Source organism: Toxorhynchites rutilus, chromosome 2 (assembly GCF_029784135.1).
Source record: "Toxorhynchites rutilus septentrionalis strain SRP chromosome 2, ASM2978413v1, whole genome shotgun sequence".
In the NCBI taxonomy this organism is placed as follows: domain Eukaryota; kingdom Metazoa; phylum Arthropoda; class Insecta; order Diptera; family Culicidae; genus Toxorhynchites; species Toxorhynchites rutilus.
In genome coordinates, this window is record NC_073745.1 from 74,924,751 (window position 1) to 74,945,349 (window position 20,599).

Genomic DNA, 20,599 nt, shown 5'->3' on the forward strand with positions numbered 1-20,599 from the left:
CATTTCTTTTCATTTCATGAATTTTCCAGGGGTATGACTGAAACGTCAAATCCCTCATATTGCCAGTATACCCAATATTGCTGCGGTTCACTGACATTTTGGTTCTGGTAATTACTGTTGTTTACAACTCGGTCCGGTTATATAGTCGAATAGAGGCTAACTTTAAACTCCATATTAAATGTAAACACATCCATGTGAAACCGAAATATGAAAATCGCTCATGCAGTTAGAAATGAAGCATACTATCTCCGTGATTTCAACGATTTCAATCCTCGCAAATAATATGTTGGTAAACAAATGACGCCATATTGATTTTGATTTTGGGTAGCCTATATTCAATTGATGTCTAACCCCTGGAATTTTCTGAGCAACAGTAAGCACATACCCATGCAGCACAAATATCCCAAAACCGAAAACAACACTCCCATTCGTCAGTGTGCTTTTCAACATTGCCTACTCGGTCAGCATTGGTGTGTATGTGTACGTGCTGGAACGATATCGAAGTGTGTCGCAAAAAGAAAAAAAATAAATCCTCCATTATTCTTTGGACCACCGTCAGCCAGTGGACACAGCTGAATGAATCTCGCGCTTGGCAAGCAGTAAAACATTTTGTGAGGAAAAAGATAACAATAAGAGTGTGTGGTGGAAGACTGGTGGTGGCATTTTCGCTTCGTGTGTTGTTTTCTTTAGACTCGCGAGTGCGATTAAGAATTAATTAAAAATATATATTACGAGGGAAATAGCAGGACAATGTTTGCCGCCTAGTGCTGTTGATTTCGCGGTTTTATTTGCTCAAAGATTTTTTGGAAAATTTATGTTTTATTTTTTCGTTCAGAAAATAGTGCATGTCCTTGTGTTTTTTTGTTGCTTGCGCTAGATCCCAAGTGTTAGTTTTTGGGGGAAGAAACTGAAAGTTTCGTGTTAAAAATTGACGAAGGTGGTTTCATAGTTTCGAAAATTGATCTGACGAAAATAATTTGGTAACGTAAGAGGTGAATTTCTTGCACGCGTCATTTGCAATATCAAAGTTGAAATCAGTTTTTTTTTCTCTCTGTTAGGACCTTGCATGTTGACACGTTTGAAAAGAGAGGGGAAACAAAATGGAAGAGTCGCAGCAGCTGCGCTTTCCCTCCCAGCATGATCACAGTGGGTATGGCAATAACAACAAACTAGTGAGAGATCATTCTCTGCAGAATATAAGTGGACACGACGGTAGCAGTCATCTGGCGGACAGTGGATACAATTCGTATCACTCGTTTAATGCATCCTCTTCGGTTGCCCGATCGGTGCTGGCCACTATCGATGAAGACAATGAGGCGGATTGTAGCTACGAGGGAATACGCTGCTCAGAAACGCCTTTGAAAATCAGTACTATTTTAACTCCAACCACAGCGGCAAGCATTGAGCAAATTTCCAATTTTCACTTGACCACTCCGAACAGTGTCACCAGAGATGTGCTTGGTAAGAGAAAAGTTCTGGCTCGTAAGCCTACGATTCAGAATTTGTATGTTCAACGAACGCCCGAAAAGTGCGCCGGAAACGCAGATTTTATGCTTGCATCTATCGAGACGCCTCTTCGGTCTGGGAGAAAACCTATTTTAGGTAGTTTGACTCCTCGCAAGAATAAAACATCCGCCAAACGCAAGCTGACCAATTTCCGGGAGAAACTTCATTCCGATGGCGATTTACGGACCTCTCCGGAGAAGGATGATTCCCTTGAAGGGGATTGCAAGAGGCTGGATCAGGAGGACATATCACCTATTTATCACGCTAAACGTCGCCGAAATTCGGTTATTGACGATCTCATCCGTTCCAGTACACCAAAGACTGCAAGTTTCAAGTCCAACTTCCATGTGGAAACAAGAGAGAATATCAACTGGGATGCAATTGGGCAGGGGCAACCGAACCAGAGACAGAAGCCCCTTATTCTACGTAAATTCCAAAGTTTCAGTCCAAGTAAGATGTATAGCTATGGCAAACGCGACTCAATTCTTCAGGATAAACCGATAACTAGCAATCGGAGGGCTCCCCTTCAAAGACAGAATGCACTGAAAGGAATCTCCCCGGTACAAGAATTGCAAAAACTAGGGAAGCCATTGCGAACATCATCCGAGGAGTCCTCAATGGAACAAAGTATTGATATAACCGATGGATTTAGTCTAACTCCAGTGAAGGGAAAAAATATCAGCGCTCTATTTGATGCTCCCATCATTGTGCCGCAATCGACCACAGAGGAAGATTTCAGAGAAACGGACCTGGAACACCAGGTTTCGCAAATTGCGTCATTTGACGATTGCAGTTTCACCCCGGTCAAGGCCTGCCTCTCAAAGACAGATATTCTTCCCCAAGAAGACTGCGTATTGCGGGAAGCTGTCGCCCCTAGCATACTGGAACGAACTCTCCCATCTATCATAGAAGATGAATCTCCCTTTATTGTCTCTCTAAACATTCCACGAACGCCCACTTCCGCAAGCAAATCTCGCAAGCTGAAGCGTCTAAATTCGCGAACTCAATTATCGTCCACCAAGAAGGAGAAACCCCGTAGCAAAGCACCATCGCCAAAGCTCCTTCGCTCCCAGCCAACCATTCCCGGGACCTACCGTCGTTCGTATGTTGGCATCGAACGCCTAAACATTCTGAAGCGCTTGAACGAACAAGACAAGGATGCGCTGGAAATCGTCCTCGACTATCTGGCCGATGCCGATCTTGTGCGGGTTGTGGCCGTTTCCCGCGGATGGCGATCGATAATCAAAACACACCAACGAACCAATCGGCGGCTCAGGGAGTACCTGGCTTTGGAGGCACATATCAAGGAGAATGTCGACCGAATCGGTTCCGCTGCCGCTTCCTTGTGCTCCTCATCCTCGCGGGATGCCAGCATGCTCGGCAGTGGCGGAGGGGCTCTGGTGGGGAAATCTTTAAACTGTGATACGATCAAGGAATCATCCGGCGGAACGCATGCGACGGTAGTGCGTCAACCCTTCAGCCTGTATAATTCCATCAACAACGATAGCTCGTCGGCAATTGGGGCTATAGGATCGGTACAGAAATCACCACCGGTCAGCCCATCCAAGAGGAAGTTCCGTGAGAATCAGAAGGTAAGTGAAGTTGATTGAGTTTCTGTCGGTATTAAATTGCGCTGATTGTTCGTTGAGGTTAATTTCAAATGTTTGAAAGGTGCGCTTTCAGAGTTGCCAGTAAATTTGAATGTGTATTCGCTAGGGAAAAATGTTGATGAATCTTGAAATAGAAAAATTACATCAATTAGCGCATTAGCATTTTTATGCGGTTGATACTCAACGTGTTAATGCAGAAGTTCCTCTCTCCTCGCTCATTCCCCGTACAACGAACGCTGCATTTGATTCGTGTATCACGTATATGTCAGAAAATGTAAACGAAATTGCAATACATTCCATTTATTCCATTCTTGTATGTTTATATATGGGTGAAATCAACATTAGGAATAAATCGCTCGTAACTGTGGTTTCATTTCATCCCATTTTATTCCATGGGTATGAACTTCTTCAGTTCATTCGCCTGTATCCCTGAGAAGGGCCCTTGTGGAAAGATACCCTTCTCCATACTCCTCCTTCAATTGTCCTTTAAAGACAATCCATTCCCGCTCGACGCTCAACGGCAACGATGTTGCTCCGATGACCACGAAACGAGAAGTGAGCAAATTTTTTTTTTCTGTATTAAAGTGACCTTCAACGCTTTTGGCTGGTTCGTCACTTTAACCCATTACTGCTCAGGTGTAGGTTATGTTTACTTTGCGACTTTTGCGGGAAACTCGAACTTTGCAAGCTTCAATACACAACAAATGACAAGATATGACAGATAAAATGACACTGACACGAAAAACACTCTTAAATTGTCATGTGGTATCATTTAAAATGCGCTTAATACTTTAGTTCCATCAAAAAAAGGTTTTCAAAACCGGGAATTTTTGCGTATTAAATTTCATACACTGGGCACTAATGGGTTAAATTGGAAAATTTTGGAAGAATGTCGGGTGTGAGAATTGAACTCGTGACGTTACGTATGGTACGGATGTTACCATTACTCCACATCACCTCCAAGCAAATTATTTTACGTGTATTCTGTTTTATTGTGTTCCTCACTTTGATGCAGTGGGACTTCCCTTCGAGACAGGCTTGTGTAGTGAATGTGATGATATGTACGGGAAAATGGGAATGCTTCCAGTTTTCATTAATTAAAACCATTTACAGATTATGAGATTGTAATGCAAATCGTGAAAATCTGTTCGCAGCAAAAATAGTTAATCATGTAAACTTTATTTCATAAAAACGTGATCGGTTTTCTGATGTGACACCCTTAATGAAAGACGTAATTCTACGTCAAAAAAAAACACGTAAATTCCGAAATCCGCGTAGAAAATAACCGCGAAAAAGCGGCTTCAGTGTATTTGTTTTATAACAATGATATTTTTCAATCTCAAAAGCTGACTTCAGAAGGTCAAGTGTTCTCTGCGAAAAATCAAATTATTATGTGAGCATAATATCGTTCTGGTCGGAGTGACGCACACACGATTTTGGAATTTACTTCTTCCAACTTTTCTCATAGAAGATAACATGTTTATTGGTGTACGCGACTGATGCGTGCGAACAAAAAAAAAATCGCGTTATTTCGAGCAAATCGCTTAAAAAAGAAAGCACGCAAAACATCGCGTAAAAAAAGAATCCAGTGTATAGCTTTCGAACAAATGTGGTCCTTCCCATGATTCATTTTAACCAAAATATCTTACGGCAGAAGGTATTTAGAATATTTAGACGTAGGATTACGTCTTTCATTTCTGTGTAGGGGTATAAGCTCAAAGTTTGTAAACTAGAGCGTTACGTTTAGAGTGCAATGGCTTGAACGTTAATATCTCCTTACCGACTGAACGGGGTGGTATGACAGTCAGTTTATTCGAAAGATAAAATGCCCAAGAGTTATACGATTGCTTCTTACTAATCGAAAAACTTGCATAGTTTATATATTGCTTTGAAAACAGGCTATAGAAATCACAAATCTGTATATAAGTCGATACTCGTTTGGAAATCCATTTAGTCATGATGGAAAATATTCACGCCGCCAGCCAAAGCACTGTGCCCCCCAGACCATTCCCATTTTTCTTTGGCAACCGACCTGAATGAAGCCTAAACTATCGAATAAACGAGATGGATTGCGAGCGAATTGTGCCAATTGCAATGAGTCAAATAAATAGGTCAATACGAAATGTTTGATCGCGGAATGGGATTGAGAATATTTTACCACATCAAAGTGACCGCATTGTTTTATTGGTTTACATTACCTATTCATATTTGTGAAAACGCACTGTGTTGATTTGATTGTTGTGTTGGTGAGATCTCAAGAGAATATTTTGAGCGCGATTATATTTTTTCCATCTGGGCGAATTGCGAAATGAGCGGAATAAGAGAAATAGAAGCTAGATTGGTGAGCGGATCTCGATGCTGTGCCTAGTAGCAAAAAAAGGAAGAGGGGAAAATGGAATATAGTTTTCGCAGGATATTTCCAAAGAGGAATCGATTCCTGTGCATTTTGCGGATTTTGTTAGACCGCTGGTTTGCACACGAAAGGATTTTTTTTCTGTATTATAGTGACTTTCAACACTTTTGGCTGGATCACTTAACTTCCATTTTTGGAAGAATGTCGGGAGTGAGAATTGAACTAGTGAACTTTAGCGTGAGAGGTATGGATGTTACCACTACGCCAGATCGCCTCCACACAGAGAGAGATCATGTTGGTTTCTACACCCCCGTATCGAACACTTCGAGTGGATCCGTGATACGACAAACAATTGAGTCGAAAGATGAAAGGTCTACGAGTAATTATTGTTTTATACGTATCCAAAAATTTATTTCAGTGGCTCAAAAATTACTTTGAAAATAAACTATTGCAATCCCAGAAATCTAAATCTAGCATGATTGTTCGATGGGCCAATTATGTTCGTTATGGCTAATCCCACTTCGATTTTGGACTTTTCAGATTTAAAAAAAAATTCATCCAATAAGAATCGATTTAGATGCGATTTCAAACAAATGATTACTAAACCAACGGTAGTTCTACGTCAACCTTGTGGTTGTATCACATATATAGCCCAATCCTATTTTTTGAGAACTTTTGCTGTGGGACCCATTTTGTAGTACTAGGTTGAATATAGCAACAAAAGCACCAATTTGAATACTCAGCAGCTTTGCGACAATCTGGCAATATTTCTGGCAGCGACAATCTGGCAATATTTCTGGTATATTTAACCCTTTGCGGTCATATGAAATTTTGATATTGGTGTAGTGCTGATCGGAATTATTTTTACTTGAAAGAGCAGTGAAACATATTTTTAATTTTTGTAATGAAAGATTAACAAGATTTATTTATTTGTTTCTGTGAACTTTAAATATTTATTTATCAAGCCATAATTAGTTGATTAGGCGATTTCTGCCTTGAATCTTTGAACATACAGAGCAATCCTTTCTATTTACATCTACAAAGTGCCGCAATTAATGTAATTTTCTATTCTTTTTACCGAACATGGGTGACAACTTTTGATTATTCACCAGACATTAAGATTCTCTTAGAAAAAAATGTGAATTGATACTTTGTTGAATGAAGTATGAGATTAGTATAATTCCTTGCTGTGGTGGCTGAGAGTAGATATACAACTGGAATAATAGAGAAGGTTTGGTTGTTGAGAATATACCTGCGACCGCAAAGGGTTAGTGTTTGTTTTAATTTTTCCGGCCGGGATTCTGTGTTTGGTAGAAAACCCATTTGGCACAATTTTCCAATTACTGGATGGCCACCAAACCATGAGGGTTGGATACTATTTAGAATTTAAATTTTTGAATGGGTTTATCATGTTGTGTGGGGATTTATCTGTCTCCTTCGTTCATTTGTTTACGGAGATTTTTTGAACTTTCGCTTCATTCGTTCAAATTTCGCTTTCTCAACGTATAGTCACTCGCGTCATTACAATTGATCGTCAAACGGTCGCGAAGTGTGATATCTGTGTGTGTCCATACATGTTCCAAGCAAATCCATAAAACGAAAGAGAGATCTTCCTGACTGATGTGTTGGTTCATTATGCTTTTGTTTGTCGTGAATTAATACGTTAATTTTGCGGAGATTCTCCCGTCGACTACGGGCCGAGTATCCGTTGGTATTGTCACGAATAGCTTTCACGATTGTTTTTTTTCTCGATCGTAGACTACTGACTCAAAATTCAAACAACAATCTGGAAATCCCGACCAAAAAAGTTCAACACTCGTAATCTATGATAAATGCTGGACCATAGTAAGCCATACGCATGTTTAATGAAAGTTCATGCCTGTTACTATTCTACCAAAATCCGAGGGTCTCGTAGAATCCGACAGGTATCCATCGAGTTCTTACAACAAAGACACTCGACGTATCAATAGCATTACTGTCGTATGCGTATAGAACAGCCCACCAATCAATATAGACAAATCAAAGTGATATCTCTTTGAAAATGTTTTTTTTATCCCATTTATTTATTTAAGGCTCATTAGCATTTTAGCTGTAATAGAGCCGAATTTTAATCGTGTACATGTCACATGGTTATCATATCTATAATTAGCACATAACACAGTTGCCATTCGCCAGTATTCCTTCTATACCATTACATATGGTACATTCACACAGTAGCCATTTAGGCGTAAGAGTATTCTTTCTGTTCTTCCATTATCCTGTTGGACCACCGGACAGCGGAGACAGTTGGTTGATCATTGTTGAGTTATTTTTAGAACAGTAGCCCGATGTATCAGGCAGAGCAGAGCAGTTGTATGGATGAATCGATCTTATTTCGACCGTGGATCGATCTCCATCGCTGATGATTGTTGCGTGGACGTAGCTATTCTGTAACAACACAAAGATGGTCAATGAGGGCCCTGAGTTTTGAACTCACGATCGATCGCTTACTAAGCGAACGCGCAACCAATGTGGCTACGGAGACCCCCAGGGTGATCTTTGACAATGTTATCACATGAAAATATATAAACATTTCTAGTTACTATTCTACTACTCATCGTCCACACTGATTCGGAACAGATGCATCATTGGAACAACCGATAGTTTACTCGATGAAAACGAGAATATAAATACACCCACGGATACACATTTTGTGTTTCCATTATGAGTTTCTGTAGTCCTAAATACTCATTCTAACGATGTTATAATATTTCGATTTTCATTTCTCAAATGCAAATCGTTCCACTGTCATTCCAAATTTTCAGAAGAAAGTTTTCATTGGGAGCTAAATTAGTGAAATAGTTCTTGAGGAATCAATTTCTCGTAGGGCGCCACGTGTTTCATGTGGAAATGGGGGAAAATGGCGGGAACTAGATTCTTGTTGGAAGAATACATGAAAAAGTGGAAAGCGTAAACCTTCTAACACACATCAATTTGAACTGAAATAATTGAAGCAATGACTGACCGATACATTGATACATTGAGATTTGTTAAATAACTGACAACCGATGGACGCGGATGAATCAGAACAGAACCGATTGAATTTAACGATATTATATGAAACACTAGTCGGATTAGGAAAAAAAAGAGAGGAACGCAAAATGAACTAGTGTCGTCAAAACTATTAATACGAATGTGAGCTGGTAAAAAGATGAAGCTTGAAATCAAACTACATTCTCACGTCCGGATGAGGAATTTGATTCCAAATCAACCAAGCATATCCATGATTCTAATTGCCTTTTCGTTCTGTGCTAGAAACGAGTCATAACAATAAGAATCATAGAGTGGTTCGAATAAGTTCTTATTTATGGCTTAGTTCATTTCATTCTCTAGCCAGAAGGAAAAAATCTGTTTAAAAATCATTCGTGCGAAGAAATCCCATCATTAAAATGAGTTTTAATTATATTCATTCGTTAATTGGTACGATGCAAGAAAAAAGTAAAAATGTCAATGACCGCTTTTTTTGTGGGTATGAGGGGACTAAGAAAAGGGGTAGGTGCCCACTGGAGTATGTTTATTCGTAGAGAATATTTGTGTGGATCTTTCCAATAGGAACAACTGTGTCAGCGAGCAATTTTTATTGTGATTCTGATAAAATGTAAAATTATCTGTAATAAAAAAATTTATATCTAAAGGAACGTAGCGGAAGTTAGGGTTTCGTTATAGCATTATTTTCCATTTGCTTTGAAAACTCCACAAAAATCGTCCTTGAATCAACTTCTATATCTTTTCGTTCCAAAACCGCTTTTATTTCGGCACGTTATCACGTTTTTAAACCATTTCTAGGATTTATAAAAAGCAAAATGCAAAATTACAAATGCAAATATGCAAATTGGCACATTGGCAGAAAAAGGAAAAGCATGAATTTCAAATAAAGAAAGTCAGAAGGGAAATTATTGTGGGAGCCTATTCACGACTTTAGTAGTGTTAAACACCTCATTTTGTACGAACTACATCACAATCAACAGTTTATAGTGCGCTACACATACAACGTCCCGTCACCGTGAAGTCAACGTAAAGAAATGAAATGTCAAATATTCTCCCATGGAAATCGTATGGTAGAATTCACATACCCAATCACCGGCAACTTTGACGTCGGCAAAATAAAGGCTGATTTAGGCGGCGGTAGAGATGTGCCATCCGCTCATGAGCTGTTCCGAAGAATCGACTCTTTGAAGTGAGTTGACGCGGAACAGCTCGCAAAAAAAATCGAACAGCTCTTCAGCTCACTTTGATGATGATGAAGGAGAGAAAAGAGCTGTAGAATTGAAGAGAGTGTGTGAGCTGTAAGATTCAAATGAACTGACCGTCTCTCGCTCCTCGTGTTAAGACATCAGTTTAGTTTCATTTGTCCCTCGTCTTTTCAACTGTTATATTCGCGTTGACGGCATTGAGCTTTGTTTACCAGTTTAGGGGGCGCCAAAAATAATAATTGGCTCTCAGGCAGAATGAACACGTTTTTAAAATTCAAATTATTAATGAAAATTAACTTCTGTGTATCAAATGAGTATTCTATTTTAATGAAAAACACTTTGTTTGCAGGCGGTGCAAAAATCTCATAAAATTTTTTTTTTTGAAGAAAACTTTCTATTGTAATGTAAAGCCTCAGTAAAAATGTCGGAAATGTTGTACTCGCCGAGTCTGTTGTAAATAATAGTCTGGAATACGTGTTTCAAGTAATTAATAATATGGTGTGAAAAATTTCATTTGAATTTTAACATTTTCAAACTGGCTTCGTGGCTATCGAGTTTGGGACCCAAATTGAAAGTCGGCACTGACAACTGAGCTGAAGAGCTGTTCATAAAGAACAGCTCATTTAGATGAGCTGATATGATCAGATGAGCTGATATGATGAGCTGATTTGCACACCTCTAGGCGGCGGTGACACTGGATGCAGAAAAGTGGTCGTACGAATTGTATGCAATAGTGAAGCTAAACAACCACATTGAGTTGTATTGGTGTGGTTACATTGCTTCCCCCCTGCTTCGTTCGTATTCGTCAGATTCTATCGAACAAAATTGTTTGTTTCTATTCGTACAATCAAATTTTCGTGCGTACTCCTATCCAAAGTAACCTTAGCCTTAGACGATGCCAGTCAGCGCTCTAGTTGAAGTATCCAGTGAATAAAGAACAGACACTCTGTTCAAGTTAGAGGCCAATCACTTGTTCGATACTGGTACAAGTAACTTGAACAGAGTGTCTGTTCTCTGTTCACTGTATACTTCAACTAGAGCGCTGACTGGCATCGTCTAAATCAGCCTTAAGTCCAAGAGAATAGTTGACGGGACGGTGACGGTGACGCCGTATGTGTAGCGCACTTATATCGTCAATTCGGAAGGGTCTGAGAACTAAATGTTTCGATTGTTCATCTAGAAAAATGTTTGATAATAATTCATTGGAACCAATCTTGTATTGCTTTTGACAAATATCGTACATTTCTTTTCACTACGAGCTGACGCTGATTGTTGACCTGGCAACCTCAGAAGCAGCGTTTGGTTATGTAAATAAACAAACGGTTTTGGGTCTTCTTCGTTTCGTTTCCTTCTCTCATCACAAGACGCCAAAACTCACCATTTCTGTTTTTGCTGTCACAGCTGGTGGTGTTTCTTGCGACGTCGCAACTTGCGACAAAACCATGAATGGCCCTTGCGTGTAAACAAAAACGAGAGTAGCGTCGAAAATATCCCTTCCTGTAAACAGAGGGGAAATTTGTGCCACAACTGAGCACACCCTATGTTGGTATTGGTACCATCCGTAGGCATTGATCTCCACTACTACCAGGCACGATTTGTATTCAATTCTTGCCTCGCTCTAGGGCGCCAAATAATAAAATGAAGACTAGCACATAGAAGAAAGGAGGTACAAACACTATTCCCACAGTTTGTTTTAGCCGTTCTGGCGACCTGCATTTTATTTTGATAATATTTTCATTTACCGCTGTAAAGCGTTCATTTTTGTAAAATCCATGAGTATGGCTTTAATCTTGAGCACAATATAGTTTAACTTAAGTTGTAAGTGGCCTAAATTGTTCCTAATGTCGCGAGCGGAAACGTACCTGGCGCTGTGTCTGCTGGATGCATTCGAGGATGAGAACTTGGAATCAATCCGGGTACTCCTGGCAAAACACGGTGCCAATCCGAACGTGACAGTATTGGAGCGAAATGTGGCGCCTGTTCATTTGGTGATTGGCTTGGAGAATTGTTTGCTGGCGGAGCAGGCCACCAGTTTGCTGCTGGAGCATAAAGCAAACCCTAATCTTCGCTCGATCGAGGAAGGTATGACACCCTTGCACATAGCAGCGAGCTTGGGCCGGCCACGGATGGTGGAAATGCTGATAAGGGCGGGCGGTGACATAAACTTGAAGGATAATGATCTCAAAACTCCGGTGCAGTATGCCATCGAGGAGGGCCACTTTGAGGTGGTGAAAATAATGCAAAATGTTGTCTTCGAACAGAAGTTTGACAGGAAGCGGGAACAGGTGCTTCAAAAGGAGTCCAGCAATAATGGAGGGTACTACGTGAAATGTCTAGGAGGGTACTTAAAGGTAACAACGCCAACCAAGAATGCCTTATCCCCCGCGCAAGCACTGGAAGAGAGCAAATTGACTCCCAATCGCGTTCACTATAATTTCGATTGCACTTCGCCTTACTACATCAATATAACGCATCGCCGAAAGGACCGATCCAAACGGATCATAGAGGACGTCGATCAAAGGATCGTAGATTTACAGCTCGATGCAGAGGAAGTTGTCGCGGGCGGGGATGACATTGTCGTGGGAAGGAAAAATCTGTTCGAATTGACGGAACGAAATTTAGCCAATTTCACTAAGAACATGGCTGAGGGGGGTCGAAGGTCATCGTTTATCGAATGCTGGAGGGATAAAATCGCAATTTTGCGGGATAGAAATAAGCTTAGCACTCATATCGATGATATTGAGAAGATTTTGACGGGATTTTCCACATCTTTCGACGAACATGTGCACAATACACTCTTGAGCGAGCAAATTCAAATCAATGTCAATCTCACGTGTTCTGAGCTCGAACGTAACACAAGCTTTAGAACAGCCCAGGAGCAAATACAGTGCTTTGAGGATAGTCTCCGAACGAATGAGTTTGCAAAAGCTTTATGTTGTTCGCCGGAAGTGATACAGTCTTCAGCGCTTAACCGAATTCGTATCAAAGAAGAGTTGATTCAAACTGACGAAAAAGATCTGCCATCCCCGTCGAAGGTGAGCGCTCTTTCACTATCTCCTACTGTGGAACGCGATAGTGTTGTACAGATCACCGAAGAGTATGTCCATACCGATGACGAGGTTGGATTGGTGTTTTACGAGAAAAAGTTTCTCGCTCCTGCGGTAGGAATTCAACCAACTGCAGCCAGGCACCAGCGGAACCCGTCGATTTCTAGTCGTTCCACTGTCCTCAGTCTACCTCCGCCAGATTATGACACCGACACACTACGAGCGGAACTTACGCAATTTGGTGAACCACCAGGTCCCATTACTAAGCATACGAAAAAACTTTATCTGAAAAAATTGGTCAGATACAAACGAGATCCAGATCGGGCGCAGGCACAGTCTAAAGATAAGCAGCAACCAAGTAAGTAGCACCCATCCAAGTAGCCCAATTCGTTCACGAATGTTTCGTTCGGTAATTCGTCATTTTTCAACTGCCAAACGCTTTCCATCTTCAGATTACTCCGTCGAGCTTCTTTCGACCCTTCGAAATGAGGATGTTTTTAGTCAAATCACAGAGCACTGTTCGCTGGAGACGGAAATGTCCAGCGAGTTTCAGACGAGCTCGAATGCGAAATCGTGGCGTGAAGGTCATCTCAAGAAAAGTTTCATTTATCTGCTCATCGACCCACGGCTGTCGGAAAACTTGCCCGCGCAGCAGAGGCTCCTCAAAACGCATGACATATGGAAACGATTTCTACTGTCAATTTTCTATGTTGGCAAGGGGAAAAGCAGCCGACCATACTGTCATCTGTACGATGCCATGAAACTATACCAGCAGAAATCGGTCTCCAACAGGCATACATCCAACAACTCGCTACAACCACCCTCCATCGTGGAGACAAATCTGCTGGTGGAGGAGGAACAAATTCTCTTCCAAAGCGAGGAACACATCGAGCGGTTTTGTCGGACATCGAAGATCCTCAATCGCAAGCAAATGAATGACAGCCAGAAGCTGAACCGCATCATCGACATCTGGCGTTCGCAGCAGGGCGTCATATGTCTGCACGTGTTTCACAACATCATGCCTGCGGAAGCGTACACCCGGGAAGCAGCCATCATTGACGCGCTGGGTATCCACAATTTGACGAATCTCAAACGGGGAGATTACTACGGAAAATCGATAGCGTGGCCCCTGAAGCGACGGAAGCAGCTGGGAATTTTGCTGCTGTACAAGGCGATGCTGATCTTTCTTGCCGAGGGCGAAACGCAACTACTGCCAAGTGATTTGATCTGAGCCTTGGGGATGCGTACGTGTGGATATGAAAATATGTTTCAATTTTGTTCGACCGGACAGAGAAAAAATGATTATGTACGAGCAAATTGAATATACAAAAATATGATACAAAATTATTATACAACATTACTATTCAAAAGTGTCATTTGATCCAGGATGCCGCAATATACTGCCCAAACATGCATGGTGAATGTATGCGCCAACATGAACAAAATACTGATTCACATTATTGATCACGTTGTACATAAGCCAAGAATAAAAACATGGTATGTTTGTTCGGAAAAAAATGAGAATTATTGACAAAACCGTTTTCACGTAACAGCCGTCTGTATGCAATAATGACCTCGCTCCAAACATATATATATAATGCAATTCACTTGTTTACCACTTCGAGTATTATTCTAGAATGCATCGAAATTCTCGAAATAATTTTTTGTTACTACTTCAGTAGTAAAATTTTTCATTTGAAATTAGAACAATTTCAAACTGGTAACTCTTGCCTGGTAAATATGGATATCGCTACCAGACTGTAGATTTACATATTAGATATATATTATATTTACGATTGAAAAGTGCTGCCAACCCGCACCAGAATTTCTCATTCCCACTCAGATATCGATCACAAACTATAAACACGTTTGCTCCTATATTCCGCTTGAGGTGGAATCGAACCCGACAACATGCAACAGTAAGGTTTTCCTACGGGGATTTGAAAGTATACATCATGAAATTTACGTTGTATCTAAATAAGTGCAGTGTATATCTATATTCCAAAATTCTGGATAGTCTCCCATATCCGCCCTAGTACAAAAAATTCCCGTATCTCATGAAAAATATCATTTTATTAACTCAGATAGACGCGAATAAATATTTGCTATCAATTGATGCGAAATTGATGCAATTGATCTTTCCGATCTATTCAGAAATGTTCGAGTTATAAGCATTCGAGATACAGGTAGGGTTAGCACACAAATCGACAGAACAAATGTATGGGAAAAAGGAAATTCATCCAGTTTTGATGAATTTAAACCGTTTAGGGATTAGTGAATTGTAATGTATAACATATCAAACAAATCTTAGAGAATTTCCAATTCGATTGGTATGCAAATCATGAGAATTCGTTCACAGTGAAAATAGTTATTAACGTTAACTTTATTTCATAAAAACGTGACCTGTTTTCTGATTTGGCACTCTTCCAGAAAGACGTAGTTCTACATCAAAAGAGCGTTACATTTGGATTGCGGGTTTTGAACGTTAATATCTCTTTGTCGGCCGTACAGAGTGATATGATAATCACTTCATTCCAAAAATAAAATGTCTAAGAGTTATATGCTTGTTAATTGTTAATTGACGCGAAAATTTGTTTAAATAGCTTAAAAATTGCTTTGAAAGTAGGCTATTGAAATCGCACAAATCTGTATATAAGCGCCCCCTCGCAAATCCTTACAGTACAGACGAATGACCTTCGGGTTAAAGTCCCTTAAAAACCAGAACAGATAGAACATGGAGTTGCAGGCCGCAAAAAAATAAAGAAAGAAACGAAGGGTGCTGTTCAAGATACGACCGCATTTTCAACGTAGAACTACGAAATTAGAATCGGCGAGAAACAAACGTATTAAAGGATGAAACTCTTTATACAAACTATTGGTAACACTGACAAGGACCGACGAATGAATGCTTTCAGGACGCGAACGTTTCGTGAAGCAATAAAACGCCATTTTGAGCAGATTTACGCTTTGTCGTCACTTTAACCTGGAAACAATGACCGAAAATACGAAAATTGATTGATTGATCGGAAAAAGTCAGCAACAAGTAATTCACGATCTATCAGCTGAAGGTCATTATGGAGGGATTATTCCCGAGGCATGATCCAACGACTTGCCCACCCACAGAGAATGCTGCTAAACGTTCACGAGTCTCCAGCGAGTGAGGAAAGTCCCCGGCCCCGACGAAATCCACAATGTGGCCTTGAAGTGGCGATACAGGCGTTCCCGGACATTTTAAGGAAAGTGCTACAGAAATATGTGGACGATGATTACTTTCCTAAACAAGCAAAGATACAGAAGTTAGAGTTTCTGCCGAAACCAGGAAAGTCTCCAGGCTCCTTGGTTTACCTACATTGTGCAGTAATAACGATCGACGTAAGAAATGCGTTCAATAGCGTTTAATGGCTAGGACGCCATTGCCGAGGCCATGCATCGTATGAAGGTTCTCGGGTACCTGTGCAGAATATTAGGCTCTAGTCTACGAGACGAGCAAAACCGATGAAGAGAATTTTTAACTGACACAGATCCTGTATGGACATAGCTGCTTCAGGCAATATTCAATTTTACATTTACGGTTCGGGCACGCAAGATTGCCACTCTGCCCGGAGTGTGGAGATGTGGAGGAATTCACCGCTAGGTGCGTGGGGCTGCCTGTCATACATGCTGGGAACATCGTGGAGGAAATGTGACGTGATGAGGGCACCTGGAATGCAGTGAACAGTGCAATCGTACAAATCATACACAGCGTGCTGACAACGCCTGACCGTCCAAGATGAACAATTGCTAGGGCAGTTCTAACGGATGGTACTCCATGAGAGTGGCTGTGACGGGGTGCGCGTTATGTGGGAGGGTGGTAAAAAAATGGTATAAGCAACGTTATTCAGCGTTGGAGATTCGGGAAGTGCATGAGCACAGTCGTCCCCGAAGTAGTCGCCTAGATGTGTTTAGATGGTTTTAGTGGGTGAGAGTCCCACACGACGTCTGGGTTCCAGATAAGGTTGGTAGAGTGTTCCTAACCTCTTAAAAAACATGCAAAATCTTCACTCACAAAAAACAAAAAAAAACACTATTGAAAATCCTGCAGAGACATTATAGGGATCAAATGAAAGCTGGTTGTTGAGGGTAAATGGATTTGCTACTGACTTATTTGGAAAAAAAATTGTGTTAGTCCATAACATTTTTGAAAAAACAAAAAAAAAATCGTTTTTTTTATCCCAATATTTGTGTCCGCTACATCTACACACTCCAAGAAACAATATGTAAATGTAAATTATTCCAAAAGCTGAGATTTAAAATTATGTATATATCATTATCTTAAAAGAATGCTCACGAAAACAAGAAATAATTATGTATCAACCATCTTCAGTGGTATCAACCATTCTACAAAGCCAATCATCGATTCTCTCCAGGTCAGTTCAAAAGAGACGAGTTTTGTGTTCTTCCTTGTATCAATTATAATTCAACTCTTATACTCAACCATTCACACACTTACAAGAAGCACGTTCCGTACTCTGTAATTCCTCTGTCCTTTTCGTATCCGTCCATGCGTCAAGAAATTCATGAAATCCCAGATCATCTTCGCTTCGATGTTATTCCGCCGATATTTTCGGCGAAATATCGGGAAGATAGATCTTATTGATTTTTTTTATTATTCCATATTTCAGAGAATTTCAGCCTCCTGGCTGGTTTGTCTCAGCTTATAGAATGTAAGAATTTTTCCACATTCCTCGTCAGCACACACTCGTAAGCGCATTTGGAGTGAAGATGAGTTCGGTCGTTGGTTACACATGTAGTGATTGGCTATGTCCAATCACTACAACCTAAATGCACATATTTATGGCATTGGGCTCGCAGCAAGCAACCTTTGTGATTGTGACGATGATTACCATGACATGTTGTCTGTCATGCATCCGATCTCATGCTGTCCGCCTTCAGTTTCCAGAGCACTGAGGGCACAAGACAGACGAACGGATATCCCCGTCTTAGAGAGCCATAATACTGACTAGGGAGGCGTCAGCTGCATCCCAATAAGAAGTACCCAGTGTCGGCTAAACTTTTAGAGCATAGGAAGCAAAATTGCATTTATGAAAAACTCATTGTAATCTTAACCTCGAGTCAATCGGGTACATATTACTAACATAGGTATGAGGGAAAAATTGTCGAAATATTGAACACCCGGCCCCGTCTGGCTAACGCCAATTGATCCTCAATAAAATATTTATTTCGGGAAAAAACGAACAATCAGTGTTTGACATGAAATAATTTGGCTTTTCAATTATATTTATATATTTTATATTATATATTTTGGAACAATGTCTGAACTAATACACTTTTTTACCTCTTATCAAACAGATCGCCTCGCATTTGAAAAAATCGGAACGGTTAAAAGCTTGCCCCCGGTGTGCGAAACCGAGTCGCGTAGTGTTGAGCAAATCCACCATCAAGCTGGCCCTTGCGGCGGGCGCACTCGATCCCCGTTCGATGGCCAAGCTGGACAGATCTTACACGCTACCTAGTAGCGGCTCCGCCAGCATCATCACTGTTGCTAGTCCCGTCTCGCCCAACAATGCGGACCGCATCCGTCGGAATCTGTTCTCGATCAACACGACGGTGCCTCGATCTTGTTCGGTGGATGCCCGAAGTCCGCCCACAACAAAGGTAAGCAAATTTCGGCGCGCAGCAAGCGACACTTCCGCGTGCTCTTCGCTGCTGGGCAGGAAGATAACCAAAAATGGCAGCATGTTGGAACAGCAGCAAGCTGCAAACGACCAAGCATCCCAGTGTGATTATGCGGTGTGCAGTGGCAAGAGTTGTGGGTTCATATTCTGCATCAAGTGCCTTTGCGAGTATCATCCGGGCACGGTTTGCAAGGAGCTGTCACCGAATTCGCCCAGTAAGGAGGAACACACGGCCCACAACATTGCCTGTAGCAAGCAAAGTCGCCGATCGTTGCTAAGACTTCGCAAATAACGTTCCACGGGTTGGTTAGCTAGCCACTGATTCGTTACATGGTATTTTGTTCAGTGACAGTTATTTATTACTACTATTGTGTTTAAGAGACCTCGTTTCAGTTTCCCAGTTGATTATTGGTATTTATGTTTTTTGTACGCTATTTTTTAAAAGTGTTTTAATCAGTGAAAAGAGATTGTATTGACTTTAATTTTATGCACGTACTTGTATTCTTTTGTAAAATATTTTTTCAAGACAATCATACTACTAATCATTTTCCAAACTACTTAGCATTTAGGGGAACAATATATTCCGAATGCATTTGTTTCGTTGCTTTAGTTTTTTTTATTCCGCTCGAACAAATCAACAAACTTATCCTAGTGTATTTTAGAGTAATACTTTTGCGAGAAAAGACTTATAAAAGAACGCATAATGTCTTCTTGAAGGCGACTGAGTTCTTAGCCTAATTAGAATAAGTTTGCTAGCATGTTTTTTTAAAAGAAACTCTGAATTACGAGTTGAATACTCAAAAAGAAAACATTCACCACAATGTTTTACTTTTACATGACATAAGGTTGTGTCTTGACTAGCTACCTCGTTATTTCGTCAAACAGGGCGATTCCGAATTATACGAAGATAGAAAATCAAATCAGACATCACCTATACAGTAGAAACTATACCGTTCTATTCTTACGTTTCCTAATAAAAAAAGTTATTGGAAATTAAGTTGGAGTTTCAACTTTATGCAGAAAATTGATGACATTCCCTTTCTAATAATGCGGAGATAGCGAAAAAAACCGCAAATATTTATCCATACGAAGACCACGGTCAATACCTTGGGATCTGCTTGTTCCAAAATGCACTTGGAATACTCACATTCCGTATTTGAGTCAAGAATGTCAGAACAGTGTCAACTTTTCCGTTCGATCTAAAGCACATGGTGGGAAGCTCATCCGGGAGAATGCTTATGACGCTTTATAAAACAACTATTTTCAGGTCTATTCTGCGTGGTGTGTGAGATGAGACGACAAATGTGACGTATGTCACGATTCCACCAGGCGAATGCTGTGAGAAATCTCACTTGAATAAACTCTCACCGCATTCCCACTGTCAATCTACGTGATGATTGTCACATGAGCTGAGATTTCTACTTGACAATTGTCGTTATGTCTTGAGGTGTCGACAACGCAATAAAAAAAGACGGGTGGGTAATGTCAGGGACATAACCGGAGTGACGTAGGACTATACAAAGGGGACAGCTTTTGTTAAATATATATTTTAAATATATTGTTTTATTTTCTTCTCCTACGTGAATACCTACCTATCTACCTGAAAAATGGATTAGTTCACTGTTTACTCTTTATGAATATGTTGATGGTTCTGAAAAGAACCTTTGGTGCTGTGTTTTTGTTATCACTCGATATTCCCATCTTGTTCGGTTAAACCTTCCTGTTTAGCTATTGCGTTTGCCACTCGCCACAGCTTTCACAGTTGGAAAATTTCTTCCCATCCAGCTTGTGACATGTTGTTCAGTAAATTACATTTGATGCGACGTGCCGGAGAAACACTTTGCCACTCACTGAAACTAATTGTTGCCTTGATGAGCGCCGAACCGAAGCTGCTCTGTTCTTGATGCGGGTTTTCTGATTGTCGTGAGCAGCTTTGCAAGCCAACTCGAGCACTCCGACGGCCGAAACTCTATAATCGCTGTTAGGTATACTGGTGCTCCGGCACCAATCCGTTCGACTTAGTTACCCTTGCGGAGCAATCAGTGAATGCGACCAACAGGAAACTGGAGACCTGCACGGTTCGAGTGAGACTTTGTCTTTCCCTTAACTCATCCTCCTTTGTTACGTCCACGATGCCGATGCCGTACAACCACACGGGTTTACGGTTTGAAAGAAA

At 40.7% G+C, this 20,599-nt stretch overlaps 2 protein-coding genes across 4 annotated transcripts; both read left to right on the forward strand.

Annotated features, from left to right (window-relative positions):
• The first annotated feature begins 473 nt into the window (after positions 1-473).
• Positions 474-19,420, forward strand: LOC129768692 (uncharacterized). Of its 3 annotated transcripts, XM_055770485.1 has the most exons (4): positions 474-611; positions 836-992; positions 1,059-3,098; positions 18,098-19,420. In XM_055770485.1, the coding sequence occupies exons 3-4, from the start codon at positions 1,101-1,103 to the stop codon at positions 18,713-18,715; spliced, it is 2,616 nt and encodes an 871-aa protein (XP_055626460.1). In that variant the 5' UTR covers positions 474-611; positions 836-992; positions 1,059-1,100; the 3' UTR covers positions 18,716-19,420. The 3 variants fall into 3 exon arrangements, with proteins under 3 accessions (XP_055626460.1, XP_055626459.1, XP_055626461.1); XM_055770484.1 differs by having other exon boundaries at positions 490-992; XM_055770486.1 differs by lacking the exon at positions 836-992 and having other exon boundaries at positions 502-611.
• On the forward strand, positions 11,327-14,340 carry LOC129768693 (uncharacterized). Its single transcript, XM_055770487.1, has 2 exons — positions 11,327-13,106; positions 13,201-14,340. The coding sequence occupies exons 1-2, from the start codon at positions 11,543-11,545 to the stop codon at positions 13,977-13,979; spliced, it is 2,343 nt and encodes a 780-aa protein (XP_055626462.1). The 5' UTR covers positions 11,327-11,542; the 3' UTR covers positions 13,980-14,340.
• Positions 19,421-20,599: the final 1,179 nt, after the last annotated feature.